The sequence below is a fragment of the Mirounga leonina genome, unplaced genomic scaffold (genome assembly GCF_011800145.1).
Source record: "Mirounga leonina isolate KUSES-001 unplaced genomic scaffold, KU_Mleo_1.0 Mir_357, whole genome shotgun sequence".
Classification (NCBI taxonomy): domain Eukaryota; kingdom Metazoa; phylum Chordata; class Mammalia; order Carnivora; family Phocidae; genus Mirounga; species Mirounga leonina.
In genome coordinates this window covers 1329980-1348089 of record NW_023270702.1, presented here as the reverse complement: position 1 = coordinate 1348089, position 18110 = coordinate 1329980, and the positions used below count along the sequence as shown (strand labels likewise).

Here is an 18110-nt window from a genome sequence, read left to right as displayed (position 1 = left end):
GCTATGAAAATAAAAAATTTAAAGATTTTTTTTTTTTTATTTGAGACAGAGAGAACGAGAGAGAGAGAGCACATGAGAGGGGGGAGGGTCAGAGGGAGAAGTAGGTTCCCTGCTGAGCAGGGAGCCCGATGCGGGACTCGATCCAGGGACTCCAGGATCACGACCCGAGCCGAAGGCAGTCGCTCAACCAACTGAGCCACCCAGGCGCCCGAAAATAAAAAATTAAAAAAAAAAGAAATCAGTCAGCCTGAGCCTGGTGGCATTGTTTGCTTCCAAATTTTGTCTTGCCTTTCCTTCCCAATTGTCCTGTTTCTATTACTGTTTTTTTTTTAAGATTTTATTTATTTATTTGAGAGAGAGAATGAGAGAGAGAGAGCATGAGAGGGCGGAGGGTCAGAGGGAGAAGCAGGCTCCCTGCTGAGCAGGGAGCCCCATGCGGGACTCGATCCCGGGACTCCAGGACGATGACCTGAGCCGAAGGCAGTCGCTTAACCAACTGAGCCACCCAGGGTGCCCCACTGATTTTTTTTTTTTAATAATTTGTTTTATAAAGAGAGGTGTCTTCATTTGTTAATTGCTAATCATGTTTCTTCTCATACTTGCACACCAGTATATTTCGAATATATCTTCATTCAGACTTTTTCCAATAGACCCTGTAAAGTCCATTGTTCTCTTGCAGTGCATAGATCCTCAGTGCATGCATATAAACGTTGTCCTTGTACTAAAGTGATGTTTTCTGTTTGATTTTTAATATCCTCCTTAATAAGGCCTAGCCTTTTGGTGACTTTTGGTCATAGTCACACATTAGTTCATGTCTTCCTCATATGTGAGCAACGGGATCCTTAAGTATAATGGGAAAATATTTATTTTTATATTATTCTTATTTTTTTCAGTGTGTGCTGTATTTGTGGGCCTTGAAAATTCTTTACCCCAAAACACTGTTTTTACTTCGTGGAAATCATGAATGTAGACATCTAACAGAGTATTTCACATTTAAACAAGAATGTAAGTATACTTCAAGCTTCTTCCTTTAATGCCATATGTGCTAGTCATTTTAGTCCACACCAAGAGCACATGATGATAGCCAGTGCTTAAAAGTCAAAAACTTAAAAAATGACACTATTTTATTCTATGTCATTCTATATTTCTTTCTAAGCATGGACAATGAAGAGAATTCAGAATTTCTTTTTAAGTTATAAATTTTCTATAAAGTGATCTGAAAATTTGAATTAATATTTGATGTAATTTGTCCTAACAAACAGTGATTAACTTAGTTTCTAAAAATAGCCAGAATACTACTATTCAGGGGGATAATTTTACCCTTTCATCTCAAATCACTCAAGAAAAGCAGATGGAGGGCAAATTCAACTGTGCCTCTTTTGGACTCAATAGATTTACTAGCCTCTAGTGGATTTTACAAAATTAGAGATGACGTCTTCCTTTAGACATAAATACTAGGAGTGAGGAGAACTTCATATAAATTTCATTTTCCTCCTCTCTTAATTTTCCCTATTGTCCAGTGAAACAAATTTCTCTCTGTCATTTAGCCCTATATTCAGTGGAGTACAGAAACTTTTCTCAGAATATTAGATATAAGTCAGTAAGGGAAAAACAATGTGCAGTGATACAGAAACAACTTTAGAAAATTTCTTGCTATCTCCTTTTCTGTAAGATCATTTAGGAAGATTAGCCAGCTTTATAAGGCCATGTTTCTGTTGGTCTCCTAGTTGTTTGTATATATAATTTTTGAGATACATCTGCGTATCAGTAGCAAGGTTATATACAAAAGTTCTCTTGTCTGCTATACAAAAAGTTACTAAAAACTGTAATATAGGGATGAACAACAAAAATGCAAAACAGTAGATTTAAAGATTAATAATACAGGTATTCCCTGCGTTTTGAAAGTATGTCTTATGTCACTTTGCATTTATGAAAACCTACATTAACCAAAAGAAATCCAAAGAGAATTTTTGCTTTTAGGAAGAACAGTGAAAAACAGAAATAGTGGTCAGTGTTATACTTGCAGCGAGCACTTCTAGAGGCGGCGCTCAGCCTGAGCAGTGAGTCGCCCTGCCAAGCCCCTTCCCTGGGAACTACACTCAGCACCTTACCGTCAAGCTGCCAGGGCTTTGAGCCGTGTCCCTGAGCATCTGGGCTGTATCTTCATTTATTTTGTGTATCTGTTACAAGTAGTGTCTTAGGATAGCAGGAACGCCTAGGAGGTTCTTTTGTGGATCTGGGAACGCCCCCGCGATTTTTCCGTATAAATTGATGGTAATTGCTTCGGCTTGCCAAAGGTTTCATAGGATCACTAGACTTTCAGATAGCAGGGGAAACCGGTGATCGATCTCGTCAAAATGTCTTAGGTAATCATGTTTTGGAACTTTGCAAGGTGTAGTTCTATGCTAGTAGTATGATGCTGGGAAGGAAACATAAAAAAAAAAAAAAAAAAAAAAAACCTGTTTCGAGGAAATGATCCTAGCTATGAAATCATGAGTCGATTATTTGTTTTGGGATCATGTTTTAAAAGGTAAAATAAAGTATTCAGAACGCGTCTATGATGCCTGTATGGATGCCTTTGACTGCCTGCCCCTGGCTGCCCTGATGAACCAACAGTTCCTGTGTGTCCACGGCGGTTTGTCTCCAGAGATTAATACTTTAGACGATATCAGGAAAGTAAGTTCTGTTGTTTCGGAGCCTCGTTGCTCGTTAATAACCGGAGACATGAATGTCCCTGTCTTTTTCACGAACTCTGTCCTTTTGAATTGAAATGATTTAAAACTGTCACGCATCTCTTCTCTCTGTATTCGCTTTTCTTCAGAAAGAAACATATATTTATACTTGAAAGAGTTTTTATCTCGAAAACCTCAGGGTTCCTTTTACCGTGTGATAAGTGTCATTGAAATGTATACTGTTTGATTCCTGAAAAATAGATGCCTTTTCATTTCCCTTTGGCTGGTGTTAAACAACCCATTGTGTATTCATAGTCTATTAGAGCTAGAAAACGTTGCTTCGTTCTTGGGAAAATATCACAAGTCGACCTTTAAAATATGTCCACATTATCATTTTTTTAAAAATCTATTATTTTCACAGCTTAACACGTTAAAGCAACAATCTGACAAAAGCAATGGTGATATCCTATTGGCTGTATTGAGAGGCTAAGTGAAAGTTGATTTTTTTGAGGTATTTTTTTACTTAATTTAACATTGGCTGTTAACAGTTATTTTAGCCAGCAAAAGGATGAGTTAGATTGAATATTCAAATATCTTTTTCTTGAGAATATGTGATGAGATAGTTTTATGTAGTGGAAGAGACAGTCTTTTATTTATTATTATTATTACTGGTTTGCTCAATATTCTTGGAAAAGTTCCCTGGCTTTTAAAGAAATACTATATTTAAGGAAATAAAACATTCAAATTCTACCTTAATACTCTCTCATTAAGGTCCAAGTTTCCAAGTGTAAAAATAATACAATAGTTAGTTTCCCATCAGAAAGGAAATGCATGATTTTTATTTTTAAAGTCAAACAGAAGTACATTAAATAAACCTTTGTTTCCTGCTGTGTGAGTTTGTGTCTTTTTTTATAAGACACCACTACCCATCTGCTTCTAGAGTTCTGTAGCACACAGAGCACTGGTATTTGCTCTCTGTTTAAAGTATGAGGAAGACATGACACTGAATTGTAGTCATTTAGCTGAAGGAGAGAGTGGTTCACTTTCTGTATGAGTTCTATAATCTGATGGACTTTTGTAATATCATCTAAACTCTTACCATAAATTAAGTAAATTTTAGAACTATCACCCACTATCCCCAGAACTTACTTTCTGACATGTTTCAGATATTCTATTCAATTTTCACATATGTCATTAAGCTCTAACCTTAGCCATAAAATGATTTTTAGGTTTGCATTGTGCCCTATGTCAGTTAGAGTTTCCACCATACTTACTTTATTTAATTAATTTTGTAGTTGTTTCTTCTTCCTGTTGGTGGTATTAATTTCAGAATGCACTTTGTAACTTTTCCAGAATATGTTCTGTATCCTGGTTGCCTTACCAGACCTTTAGCTGGGAATTCATAGTAATCAGAAAGACTCCCCCCCTTTGCTGTTCTACCCCTAATAATATGTTCTTCTTTCTTAGACAGAAATTCTGTATTTTTATGAACAAGCATTATTTTTCTTGGATGAATTATTCCAAAAGCATAAATTATTTAAGTCACTTAAACAAGCCTAAGTTTGCAATGAATATTTTATGGATAACATAATGGTTGAAATATAGAGAGTCTTGGCTTATTGAAGTTTTTCATTGAGTGTTGAAAATGTGAGATACTGTTTCATTCTTTTTAGATATCAGTAAAAAATGGTGTGTAGCAAAACCATTTTTATGTCACCTTTTATGTCTCAGGAAAAAGAATTTGATCGGCTGCCAGGCTGGTTCATATATTCACCTTTCCCTATGGGTTTTTGAAAAATATTGAAGTATTGAATATGAAGAATATCAGTTCTTAATAGGTTTTCATAGCTGTTTTATGCTTTTTTTCAAGAGACTATAATGTCCACTAACTTCACTGAAGATTCTTTAACTGAAGTTAAAGCAGGATAGACTACAAGAAAGTGATAGTGTTATAAAATTGTTGGTGAAATGTCATTTCCAGTTATTATATTGCTCTTGCTTTCTAAATACACCTTTTAAAATTGAGGTATGACCTTGCTAAACATTTATAGCTGGAAAATGGATTTCATATGAGGGTTTTGGTAAAACTATAAAGCTTAGAGCTGAAGAATGACCAGCTAAATTTGGGTTTATTTTACTGCTTATCATTCCTCTTGGTTTGTCACTACTAAGATAAACTACAACAGGCTTGTACTCTAATTCGGAACTTAGATAGCTCCTAATAGTGAATATCCAGAATGTCGTACAACGAGTGGCTCCTCTTAAAATGAAAGCCGTTTGTTCTCAATGTCGTATCATTCAGTATAAACACCATACGTTGTTCTCCATACAGATTTCTAAGCCTCAGCTTAATGGAGGCAGTAATAGAAATTTCCCCAAAGATAAAACAACATAGAAGCTCCTCCTCAAGAAGTGAAACACAGAGTCACATCAACTGGTAATGACTAAAATACTTAGATCCAATAAGTAAGGAGGAGCAAGAGAAAAGACAAAAAGTAAACTGGGAGACAGTAAAAGAGAAGCAAAGAGTAGGAATTAAAGAAACAAGTGGGAGGTAAAGAGTGAGGTGAAGACAGATAATGAAGAGGCTCATCCGGAGGAAGGAGGGAAAACTGGAGAGAGAGAGGAAGTATGGACAAAGCGGGAGGAAGGAAGGCAGGAGAGGAAACAGGAAGAGAGGAAGAGGGCTGCCCTCACCGGGCACTGTGCTGGGAGGAGGTCGGGGACTGCAACAACACTTGTATTTTCTGAATTCCAAGCTTCCAAAGATTAGTATTTTGCTCTCTGTCTTCTATTTTTCTTAGTTAGACCGATTCAAAGAACCACCTGCTTATGGACCTATGTGTGATATCCTGTGGTCAGACCCCCTGGAGGATTTTGGAAACGAGAAGACTCAGGAACATTTCACTCACAACACAGTCAGGGGGTGTTCGTACTTCTACAGGTGAGGACAGACGGCTCGCCTTCGGGAGCACACTTGGTTCATCGATGTTCTAAGTTATCGGTTCATGGGTTGCTTGATGTGTTTATGATGTTTATATACCTTCTCTAGGAAACAAGGCTAAGTGAAAGGTTCACTTTGCAAGCCTGGTTCAGATGGGTTCTTAGTGCTTGCAAAAGGAAAAGATAAATAAAACATTTGTATAAATACACAGATATGTTATCTGTGAAGACTAGAAAAGGCATAAAAGAGGCATGTGGTATCAGGGTGGCGAGGCAGCCGAAGAAGATAGCAGAATTTTAGTAGAAAATGTGTTCTGTTTCAAGAACTGTAGAAAGAAATCCAATGCCAGCCTTGACTTTTTATTCAATTATATAATCACTTAAAACATTTTTTGCCCGTTTTTCGTAACTTAAATCAGGAAAACAATTTTAAATCTGTTAATTAAACAATATTGAAGTTACACTTAAATTTTCTTAAGTTTATTAGACTTCCTGGGTAAATTAAAATTTTCAGTAACTCAGTACATAGGAGCCATAGTAAATTTATTTTTAGCCCTTTGACAAGCCGGTTTGCAAAATTGTGACAGTAATTTTTATACTTGTCAGTGTAGGGGAATCTGCCCCATTCCAATGTTTCAGAGCACCTCAGAAAGAAATCGGCGACACAGTTGGGTTTTTGCATCCTCAGGATTTTCTAGCTGTCTCAACTCTGCATTTGATTAGCCTCAGTTTCACTAGGTGCTCTTAGCATTGGACATACAGTTGATGTGACAGTGGCTAGAGTGACAGGAGAAGAAGGTTGTGGAGAAATCGAGAATGTTAAATTCTACAAGATATAGTCTTTAAAGAAAACAAAACAAAAACTTACAAACCGAATGTGATGTACACTGAAGTTGATGCTTAATTCCCACCCTGCCAGGGGAGCAGCTGGGAGGCTGCGGGGGTGGGGGTTTCCCATGCACTTACCTTCTGTCTTGGGAGCAAGCAGCCATCAGCCTCTACATAAGGTTGAGCAGAGCTTGTTCAGTGGTGGAACCTTTTGTTCCATATCTTGAGTTTTCCTTACAAGGGAAAAAGTTTCCTTTTCTGGATCTGTTCAAGTGATTGAGAAATTAGTTTGTGAACAGAAAGTCTTGTTTACTGTCAAGCATCCTTCAAAGAATACTTTTTGTTATAAATATTAATAAAGAGGTTTGCTCTGAGCTTGTTTATCAGAAGGGTTACAATTCATTTCTGTGTTTTGGAAATTTGGGCACCGGGTCGAATGAGTCTATTTTGGGTGAAATGAAGAAGCATGGTAAAATCATTTCTGCAAAGCTTAAGGTTTATTTTCAATAATTAATGTGGAAGCAATATTTTATTAAATTTGCTAAAAGTTTTAATGAAAAGATAAATATTGTTGAAATATATCAAAGTGAAGTTTTCAATTTTTAAAATCTGGTGTTAAATCCCTCATCATACCGTGAGTGTTTAAATTACTTACTTGATACCCCTGAGTTGTGCTTCACTATCACAAAAGCAAACAAAAGCCAAACCTCTTGATTCTGATGTTGAGGCACATTGCATTGATCTTTCCTTTCATTCGCAGTATATATAACATTCTTGTATTAGTTTTCTGAGTCAGCTGTTCAAAGAAATCATATTCTAAATGAAGTTCTGTACTAAACTTACATAAAGTTATGGTATTTTTGTTTTGTTAATACAGACACAGATGTGTTTACATCAGTGATAAAGTCCATCAACTAGATAATTCGAGGATTATTCATGTTTTCACACTTTTGTTCTCAACAACATGGTAGTTTAACTCCTCTTATTAGAGGTTCTTTAGTATCTCTAGCCATGACAAATGCTGAATATCTAAATCCACAGCCTGTAGACTCTGATGAACGGCAAAGCAATCTGGATTCTGTTTTATCTAAGGAGGAGAAAAATGACTCTTTCCTTCTCTTAGAGCTTTTTGATTCTTGTCTTTAGTTCCCTTGAAGGGGTCAAGGCATCCTCTTTGGCTGCACTTTATAAAGCTGATCTAGAGGGGCACAAGGGAGAGCAATAAAATTGGTCGAGAAACTCGGTGACAATTACCTGTTTGAGTTATTGGCAGTTATTTTGATGGGCAACTCCCAATTTTATTTGACACATTTATAGAGTCTGCATATTTAATTTCCTGTGCCACCCTAGCCTCCTCTAACATAGTGTCTGGGCTGTGATTTAAATAAAATGAAGTTCTACAGAAAAAGGCATCAGTAAGAATGCATGAATGCCGCCGTGAGTTAAGAGAAGAGAGCCGGTGTGACGGGGGGGAAGGTCCTCTGCTTTGGCCCCAGTGCTACCATTATCTTTGTAGTCTTAGATCGCAGTTTGCGAACTCAAATGCCTATAATGTCCAGGCAAGTACTTGAGATACCTGAGACAGGCCAAGCCTTACACTGTAAAAATTTGTGAGGATCCTGACAAATTGGAGGTAAAATTTTCATTTTCATGTAGACCAAACAAAACTGTTGGCTGGATTTGGTGCTTGGGTTGGCAGTTTATGTGTCTGCCTTGGATGAACCACGTAAGCTTTGTGTTCTAGGTTTAGCTTACTTCAAAAGGAGTGAGTTACATCAGACATTCTGAAGTTCCTCTCAACTCTGACACTTAAAGAACATCTTGACAGTCATTTAAAGTGTTTCTGAAGCTGCAAATTGCAGCTCACTCAAATCGCTGCCTGTCTCTTAATCACCGATCAGCCGTGTGTCTCCTTGTCATGTGCAGCCCACCTTTCCTTCTGTGGCTGACTCTTCTGCCAACCCCTTTCACCTGGAAATCCTCTGGTTCTTCCTTCTCCCGCATCCCGATTCTCCTCTAACTTATCCAGCAGATCCCTGCCTTCCCTGCTGCCCTTTCTTGGTCGTCCTACTGCTTTGGACATTTTTTTCCTTCACACTTTTCCCTGGAATCTCACCTGTTTGCTTAGCTTCCTTTTAAACTGTATATAAACTCAGTGGTTTGCTTAGCTTCCTTATAAACTGTATATAAACTTTTCCCTGGAACCTCACCTGTTTGCTTAGCTTCCTTATAAACTATAAATAAACTTGGTGTATATAAACTGTATATAAACTCAGATCTAGCCCCTTCATCTGTTTATCTTTCCTGAGCTGGACTTCTCTATTTCTGGGTGGCTGCTGGAAGTTTTTATCTTAGATGGCCCATGGTCACCTTAACCTGAACTCACCTTGCCTGAAAAGGCTTATGGTTTACTTCCGCACTGGGGATTCCTCCTGGTTTCGCTTCTATTAACAGTTCTATTAAGACTCATGCAGACTAGCAAATATTTTCGCTAGTTCTTTTTGCATTGAAATCACCACCAATCAGTCATCACATCTTATTGACCCTTCCTTAAAAATATCACCAGCACCTAGACCACTCTGCCTTCCCTTCTTCTCACTCTGAGTTCAAGACTTTCGTTTTTAATTCGTTGAAATCACATCTAAATTTCAGAACTTCCTTCCCACTCCCTCTTCCAAATCATATGGTTTCCCTAATGGGTATCCTTTTGAGAATTCATTCACTCATTCAATTATTTAATAAACATCAGTTGAGCACCTAGTATATATGCCTTCTGTGAGGCTTTATAGATGTTCAGAGTACCTGCCTTTGAGGGAGAGTACCTTTGAGTGGCAAAGACCCATACGCTATGACAAATAAAATTCAAGGTGAGAAATACTGTGAGAAATGTGGAGATTATCACACACACACACACACACACACACACACACGTACACAGATATACACACAGAGTTGGGGGGCCTAACCCAAACAGGGGTAGATTGGAATTTAAGGGACAACACGTGGTAGAAGTGTCATTAGACCTGAGTTTTAAAGGATGAACAAGACATATCTAACCAGAGTCATCTGGGAAGGCCCTTTGCAGGCAGGGAAAGTGGTGTTTATGAAAATATGATGGAAGAGAACACATCTAGAAAAATGACCATCTGAATGGTCCCGGTCCCCTTTTACTTCTCATCCCAAATTATAGTCAGCTGCTTCAGTATACACTAATGCTAACATATATATAACTAAGCTATTGTACTTTTATTTTTATATTCACTAGAAATGTGCACGTATTTGCACCCAAAAGATTGCTCGTAGCAACCGTATTCATAATAGCCAAGAAATGGAAACAACCCAAATATCTATTTAATAGAATGAATTATAAATTGTAGTATATCTACACACCTAAATACAGCGAATGAGAAGGGGTTCACCAAAGCTGCACATAACAACATGGGTGAATGCCACAAGGATAGCGATGAGTGGAGAAAGCCCGATACTAGAGCGCATGTTGATCATAGCATTGCAATAAGAGTTTAACATTACAGAAAGCTAATCTATACTGTTCAAAGCCCGAGCGGCAGGTACCCTTAGTGAGGAGGCAATAGTGACTCGAAGGAGCTATGAAGTGGCTGGGGTTCAGGTAACGAACGTTCTGTGTCTTGATCTGAATGCTAGTTACAAGGGGAAGATAGATCATCCATTTGCAATCTTCTGATTTGGGCAGTTTTCTGTACAGATGTTAAGCTTCAATAAAATGTTTGCCTTAAATAAAAATTGCTCACTGCTCCTGAGGCAGCCCGCAGCCAGGTGCAAGCAAGGACTTAAGCTCTGGCAGGAGAAGTTGGAGCCCTTCCAGACGTGATACCTAGTGGGTAAAATGAAATTAGTTGGAGAACCCTGGGGCAAAGAAAAAAAAAAAAAAAAAAAGAACCGTGGCAAGCCCTGGGAACAGGTATGCCTGACAGCATCCAGTGACGCCGGGACACCCCAGGGCTTAGGACCCATTGCCCAGCACCTAGAAACAGAGGAGGAGCTTGGCTGTTAGGCAGAGTTCTCCCTTACTGCTGGACTGAGAAAAGGTAAGGACACCACGGAGGCAGCAAGAGACTTCCTCCCAGCCCCTTAGCAGGGGTTGTGGGCTGTCTGCCTCAGCTTTGCTGACCCCGGTGAGGGAAAGAAACCTTTCCATCTCTCACCTGCTAGACTGCCCTGTTGAGATACTCCAGCCATTGAGTGTAAGCTCCGATAAGCTGACAGATTGCTGCTAAGCATTTAGGATATGAAGACAAACACAATAATGTCCATCTCTTAAGGCATTCAGTATCGCTGGAGAGCAGATAAATAAACATAATTTACACTACAACATGATGAATGATCTCTTAGACAAATACGTTATGGGAGCAGGGTGGGCACATCAGTTCTCTACACTCCAGAGTGAGGTAGTTTTGAGGGGAAGGGTTTATAGGTGATAAGTTAGCTAAGGCTTGGCAGAAGAGTAAGCTTTTCCAGAAGGAAAAAATACTCAGTAGAAATAAAGACAAAAAAGCTTTTAAAAAAGCATTTTAATAATGCCGGTTGGCTATATCTTAAAGAGACAGAAACCTGGGAGGCTTAATTCAAGGTCTGAGCATAGTTCAATATAGGAAGGAACAAAAATAAGAGAATAAACAGAATGAGTCTAATAATAACTATTTTCTCTAATGCCAAAACAGTTTGTCTCCCATTTCTCACGTTTGTTTTTTCTACCTTCTTTACCTTTGTGCATGCTCAGTCTGCGTCCGTCCGTCTCCTGCTTTTATTCTAACTCCTTTCCTATCTAGTATTCCCCGTATGTCATTGCCGTTAATGATCTAACATGAGTCACAACCAATAAATTTAAGTGTTAAAAAAAAATCAACGCTTTAAATTTTAAGATCTAATTGGCTTTATTTAACAATTCATGACCTGGGCAGCGTCCCTGCTAACAAGTAGGGGGCTCTGAGGGGCTGGACAAAATGGAAGGTTTTTATAGGAAGGAGGGTGGGGTGAGGGGTTATTAGCAAAAGGAGAGAAAATCTTATTTCAGGCCAGTCACGTTGCCTTAGGGGGAGGGGCAGGGGTCTCACACAGATTACCTCATCGGCCTTTGGTGGAGGCAGAAGGCCCATGTGACAGATTACCTCACCAATGCAGGTCCAAACATTCCTGATTGACTAGTTAAGATTTACTTTTCTGGGGAAGGCTGAAACTTCCATTAGGTTAGGTATGAAGCCCCAGTTGGTGACTTGGCCTAAGTGATGCCATTTTAGGTCTGTAGGTTTCTTTTTCACAACAGCTACTACTAGAATCTGGGGTTGCTGACTCACTTCTATGCTGTGATCTTTCTTCCACAACATGGTGGTGGAGAGAAAATTAAGAGTTGTTAAATGTCTACCATTCTCAGTTGGGCCCTAGACTAGGGAATTTATATATTGCTAACTCATTTAATCTTTATCTTGAGTCTATGATATAAATGCTACCGCCTGCATTTTTACCAGTGAGGTAATTCAGGCTCAAAGAGGTTAAGCAATTTTCCAGAGTTTACACAGGAAATTGGAATAAGAACCCAGATCTAAGGATTCCCACTATTCCATGGAAATTTCCACCTCCTTTTTTAAGAGGAAACACTCTTTAGTGCTTAAGGAATAATCATGTACCAAGAGGGAAAAAAAAAAAAAAAAGCATTTTCAGAGAGTACAGCTTCTTCCCCAAACATATTAGTGCATGCTGGTAAATGAATACCAAAAGGTGAAAGTATCACTGGCCTTCACCAATCTTTGCATTAAGTCTTCTTTCAAGACATGTTCAGCACACTGGGTTAAAAAAAAAAAAAAAAAAAAAAAAAAAAAACATCCTAGGGTTTCCTGAGAAGGGTGCCCACGGACGGGTTGTGAGTAGGACTGAGATCCAGCCAGCCCTGTGCTCAAAAGGAGGCCATGGGCTCATGCTTGGGCTGACCAGACTGGAGGAAAAGGGGCTCTTTCTCCTTGATGGGCATAGAAGCTTCAGCTTCAGAAGCTTCACCTCATTAATGCAAAGAAAACAAAAAAAGAAAACAAAAGATCTAACATGGGATAGGTATTTTTCAAAATTTTTCCTCAGACCAATGTGCTTTCTTTGTTTCATAATATCTCGATAAATGCTTTACTTTCCTTCCTAGATAAACAATATCCTCCAGACACAAACTACACCTTACACTTACCACACCACCCTCCCTGTGCCTAATAGTCTTCTAACAAATAGAACAAATCACCGATGAGTCTTTGACAAATTATTGGGGAATAAATGATTTTCCAGCTCCCTCTGTGGTATTAGGGGTTCTGAACCCTGTTTTCTCTATCATTCTACATATATCTTTAGTGCTTTTTAGCTTGAATGCTTTTTGGTATATCATCCTTTCCATTGAAAAACATAAAAATGTTGTGAAGTTTTTTTTCACCTAATATTATTAAAGACTTTAATGTATCCCAGGCAGGCAGTTGACCAATAATGGGAATCTAGATGATTTCACGTATTTTCTGAATGTATTTAGAAAAATGTTTGTAATTCTTAGAGAGTTTGAGTATTTGATTATGTATGCCTTTAAATTTCTAAAGATTTTCTTCAAAATGAGTTCCTTCCAAGTAATAATACAAGTGTTCCTCACTTAATGCTATTAACCTAGCAGATTGCTGCAAGGTTAATTTTATTTTCTTTAGATTGCCATTAAAAATCAGATATATTTTTCCATGAGGGAACACTTTAAACACATAAGGGTATCAAACTTAGCATGAAGAAAATGTATTAAAATTATGCTTTCATAAGACTAGTGTAGGTTCTAACAAAAGGAAAAAATAAATTTAAAAAGTGCTGCCAAGCCATTTGCCCAAGGGCAAAAAGTGACAAACCTAAACAAACAAACAACCTCTTTCAGTGCTACAACAAGGCACTGAACTATCTTTTTAAAGAAGTATTTCAAGGGCACAGGAAATAAATGGCTGAAAGAGATCGGGAAGGAATATTATTGGATGCCACCCTACACTGTCATCCCTTGGCTGGGCACTTAACGGCTAAATAAGTCCAAATGTATGTGCTATTTTGTAAAGACCAACCAGTGTCTCAGCAATTAAGCTTTCTTTTGGTGACACACACTGATCTGGAAAGGTCATATACTCGCCTTTTCCTAGGGTAGAACACCAGCCTTTAAAGACACATGTTGGTCAGCTCTTGATCTAAGTACCATATGGACACGTTTCCATGTGCGTACTCTTGGGTCATCTTCAGCCTGCAGGTTACACTAATGTTCATCAGTTACATGGTCTATTTACTGGACTGACCTGGGACAACTAGGAAGTAAAGGCCTCGTGAAGGTTGGTCTCCTCTTTTTCTCTCCTTAGCAGGTTGCTAGAATGTTCTAGAATACCTATACATACGTGTACAAATGCACATAAATGTGTGCACATGCACAAAGACTATTTTTTATTTCAGATTCCAGTTTTGCAAAGAACTGAATCCTTTTTATAATCAACATCTCTACTCTGGTGTACCATATTAATGGTATTTTTTTTCCTTTTGATCAGGGAATTCTTACAAAAACTGTAACATAGAAACTATTTTCATCTTCTCTTTTATAATAAATTATTTGAGTGACATGTACTCTTTAGTATTTCTTCAAAGTGCTATTTTTATGGTTGCTGAATTATTCCTTATAGTGCATATAGTTTAGGTTCTAGTGGGCATCTGCAATTTGTTTATATTAAAATGAGCATTGGTTTGCTGTCCCTTTATTTGAAACACCTAAAATTTATTCATTTTTATGACAAACATTTATCTCATGAAAAATTTGTAGAGCAGAGACAAAGTGATTGCCAAGGTTTTACAAGTTTAGTTTGTAATTTGAATTTCATTTTTTTTTTTTTTAAAGATTTTATTTATTTACTTGAGAGAGAGAGAATGAGAGACAGAGAGCATGAGAGGGAGGAGGGCCAGAGGGAGAAGCAGACTCCCTGCTGAGCAGGAAGCCTGATGCGGGACTCGATCCCGGGACTCCAGGATCATGACCTGAGCCGAAGGCAGTCGCTTAACCAACTGAGCCACCCAGGCGCCCTGAATTTCATTTTTAATAATGTTTTCATCTTTGGTTTTGAGACTTCCTTAATAGACAAAATCATCTTGATTATGTATTTAATATTATGTATTAATATTTTTATTGATTATGTATTTAATATTTTAATTAAGTCAAGGTTAAGAATAAGTCTTAAGATACAGTTCTGTTGATCATATTTAAAGTACACAGTTTAAAACCTGTGAATTCCATAATTCTGTTTAGATTTTGAATGATATATCGGTTATTGTACTCATAAGTAAGTTGGTAACTTGGTTTCCAGAAGGCATATTCTCTCCCACTCCCTAACTCAGTCCACTCTGTAGAGCACTCAGGCATGCACGTGCATCCAAATAGTACTATATTTGAGAAAATTGAGGTTTATATTTTAAATTCCACTCTCATGTTATATTGATGCTTCTGTTCACCTGTGTTTAAATGTAGACTTGATAATATTGATTTTCTCTGAGTGGACATTTCTCTAGTGTTGTTATATAATGGCCTGCATTCTTTGTCTAATTCATGCATCTCCAGCCCTTTCAGATTATGTAAAAAGTAGAGCTGCAGGTGCTTTTTCTGCCACAGGGAAAAATACCTGTCCTGAGAGCCAAGAGGCTTGTTTCATGAATGGTGTATGTTTGATTATGCTTGATCAGATCACATAGGTCAGGATGTTACAGATACATGTGCTACTCTTGATGATTTCATAACAGATGCTTCTTTCTCTTTTCTTTTTGTCTCTGACAGTTACCCAGCTGTATGTGAATTCTTACAGCACAATAATTTGTTATCTATACTCCGAGCCCATGAAGCCCAAGATGCAGGGTGAGCAGTTTTGTGGGTTTATGGAAACCATGCATAGCCCCTGGGTCACAGCTCCCTCACTTTGTTCAGGCTGTGGAGGATCCTTTTTGCTAGGCTCTCTCCCTGAAGACATTAGATCTTAAAATTGTGTTCTGATGACACAGATAACGGCAGGGTTCTGGGGAATGAGTGGTCTCAAATGTGTGGTGAGGTTTCCCTTTAAAGTGCCTCCATTTTTAGCTTGAACAGGTAAAATTTTCAGCTGGCTTTCTTAAGAACTTTATGGGTCCATCTGATTTCTTTTCATCCTGCTCTTCCCACTGTCCAGTAAGTGAGTAAATTACCAGCAACTTTTCAGTCTTGGTTGGCAATGGGAGTGAGAATTACACATAAATATTTAACAGATATTGCATGGTGTACTCTCATTTAAAGAATATCATTCCTGACCCCTGCGAAGTTTTCAAGGACAAAAGTAGAGGCATTTAAATGAGGGAGAAAATTGTATATTCTAACTAACAAATGCATAACAGGATTTTGTAATACATGGTAAATTTTAAAATTTAGGGCCTGGGGTTAGTATAATTATTAGTATAATTGGTAGGCCAATTATAAGGGCTTAGAAAACTAAGAAACATCAGATACTCAGTTTGATAGTGCATTAAATCTGTAATAGGGAGAAAAAGGCATAATGAATTCTAGGATTTGAAGTCCAGTACCCTTCTCAGTAGGCTCCCCTGAAAGGTATTGTTTGCCTTCAAATGCTTAAACTCGTTCTTTCATATTGAGTTTTCTGAAAGGGAGAAACACTTAGTACCTGTGTGCTGAAATTAGGAATAGAGATGACTGCATTCTGAAGTAAGCCCATGTCTGATGATCCTAAGTCAAGGCAGATCTTAAGTTCCTTTCAAAATTAGCTTTTCCAACCAATAATCAACAGGTATGAACCAATCCAGTTCTATATACTCAGTGTGTTGTAGCTGACCTTTGATATAACCTGCTGATATGCCCAACCAATCAAGTCCTTAAATAATTTTTTTTTCTTTTTTTTTTTTTGCATTTTTCAGGGCAGTGGTGTCACCATGCTTTTTTGACTGACTGTCCCAACTGAACATTTTAAGCAGCTTTATATTAATCCCACTACAGACCTAAAGTCATCTGCTTATTTGAAAATATTTTAAGTTCATCAGTTAAAATCAATTAGCATATTTGCTTGAATTGAGCATTTGATTGATTAATTGTGGAAAATTGAGATTATGTCATCTAGTTTCTTTGTTTTTATTTGTTGTCGAGTAGGCATAGCCAATCACAGTTTAAAATGCCAAGGGTACTAAGATTGAGAATGTTAATTATCTTTCACATTCTGATTTTTTTCCACCAGCAAAGTTTAGTTCAGTATGCAGAATAAATACTCCTAGAATATTTCAGAAGTTTCTTCAGAGGATATTTTCTCCTGGGGAAAGTATTTATAAAATTATAAATCTTAAGGTGGCTATTTATCTACCTAAAGGCAGATATTTGAGCTACTTTAGAACCCAACTAAAGTAAGCATGGTTAGTCAGCCAGAAATAACATGACACAGAATACCCAAGGAATGATAACATTTTGTTTTGCACGTCATAGGAAATTTTCTAAACCAATATTCCTAAAATCTGTTACATAGAAGTCATTGGATATGTTTTCACCTTAATGGAAAAGAGCCAGAGTTTCCTGTATTTTTTGATTATTTGAGGACTAGAGTGCTATTTTTATCTAATAGAAGAAAAGTTACTGGCTTATTGGTTTATTTCCAAAGATCTTGCAGATGTTCTGTTTCATTACTGATTGATTAAGTTTTACCCTGCTCAGACAATAATCTTTGACCTGCAGATGCCGAAGCGATTGGTAATAAAGTTCTAACACTTTCAATATGTAAAACCTGTAGATTTAACCACACGTCCTTTGAAAAGCAAATTGCTTAGTGAAGACCATAACAGAATATTGTAGATATTGCAGATAAATCACATAATCAGCCTGGTTATTAGTGTGAAAGATTTATATATTGCTCTGCTTATTTAGTCTTAATGCCAAGAGTATTGGCAAACTTCTAAAAAACATTGTAGGTACAGGATGTCTTCGTGAAAAAATTGACCTTTGTTTTCTCTGTTGCACACATGGATATGAACTATGATTTTGCCTTGAATTCCATCCTCCCCTAGGCCTGTTAAACTTAGGAAAGGCCTCTTTGGATATTGTACATGTGATTGTGTGTTTTCATTGTCAACCTTGAGAGGAATTCATGTCTGTGTGTAACAGACTTTAGAGAGAAAATTTTGTTTAATGTTATGTAATTGAGCTCTCTCAGAGTGATAAAACGTAACTTGAATATTCTATTTTAAATCTGTAATTTGATATCACCTTTTTTCCCCCCATAATAGCCTTGTTGTAACTCGTCTTTGTTGTTTTTAGGTATCGCATGTACAGGAAAAGCCAAACGACAGGCTTCCCTTCTCTAATTACAATTTTCTCAGCACCAAATTATTTAGATGTATACAATAACAAAGGTAAGTGGTTTTAGATCCCTCTTGTAGTCTTGCAGGACATGTGCAATAATTCTCAAGCCGTTTCATTTGGGTTTGGTTTGAATGAAGCGTTTTCAGCCAGTCTTTTTCCCCTGGCTTTTTCATGTATTGTTGGATGCAAATTTTGTGATTGTCTTCAGAGTTACAGATTCAATTGGTCAGACATGGAGCCCAGGTACTGTTTTTTTTTTTAACTGTTCTCCAGGAGATTCTAAT

General features: G+C 37.6%; 1 protein-coding gene across 5 annotated transcripts in view; it reads left to right on the top strand.

Annotated features, from left to right (window-relative positions):
• PPP3CA (protein phosphatase 3 catalytic subunit alpha) overlaps nt 1-18110 on the top strand; it is a 311802-nt gene that overhangs the window by 238927 nt on the left and 54765 nt on the right. For all 5 annotated transcript variants that reach the window (XM_035030165.1, XM_035030166.1, XM_035030167.1 and 2 more), the window contains 5 exons: nt 894-1005; nt 2531-2676; nt 5477-5616; nt 15280-15357; nt 17782-17876. In XM_035030165.1, coding sequence (XP_034886056.1) covers nt 894-1005; nt 2531-2676; nt 5477-5616; nt 15280-15357; nt 17782-17876 — 571 coding nt within the window. The remainder of the gene's footprint in view (nt 1-893; nt 1006-2530; nt 2677-5476; nt 5617-15279; nt 15358-17781; nt 17877-18110) is intronic.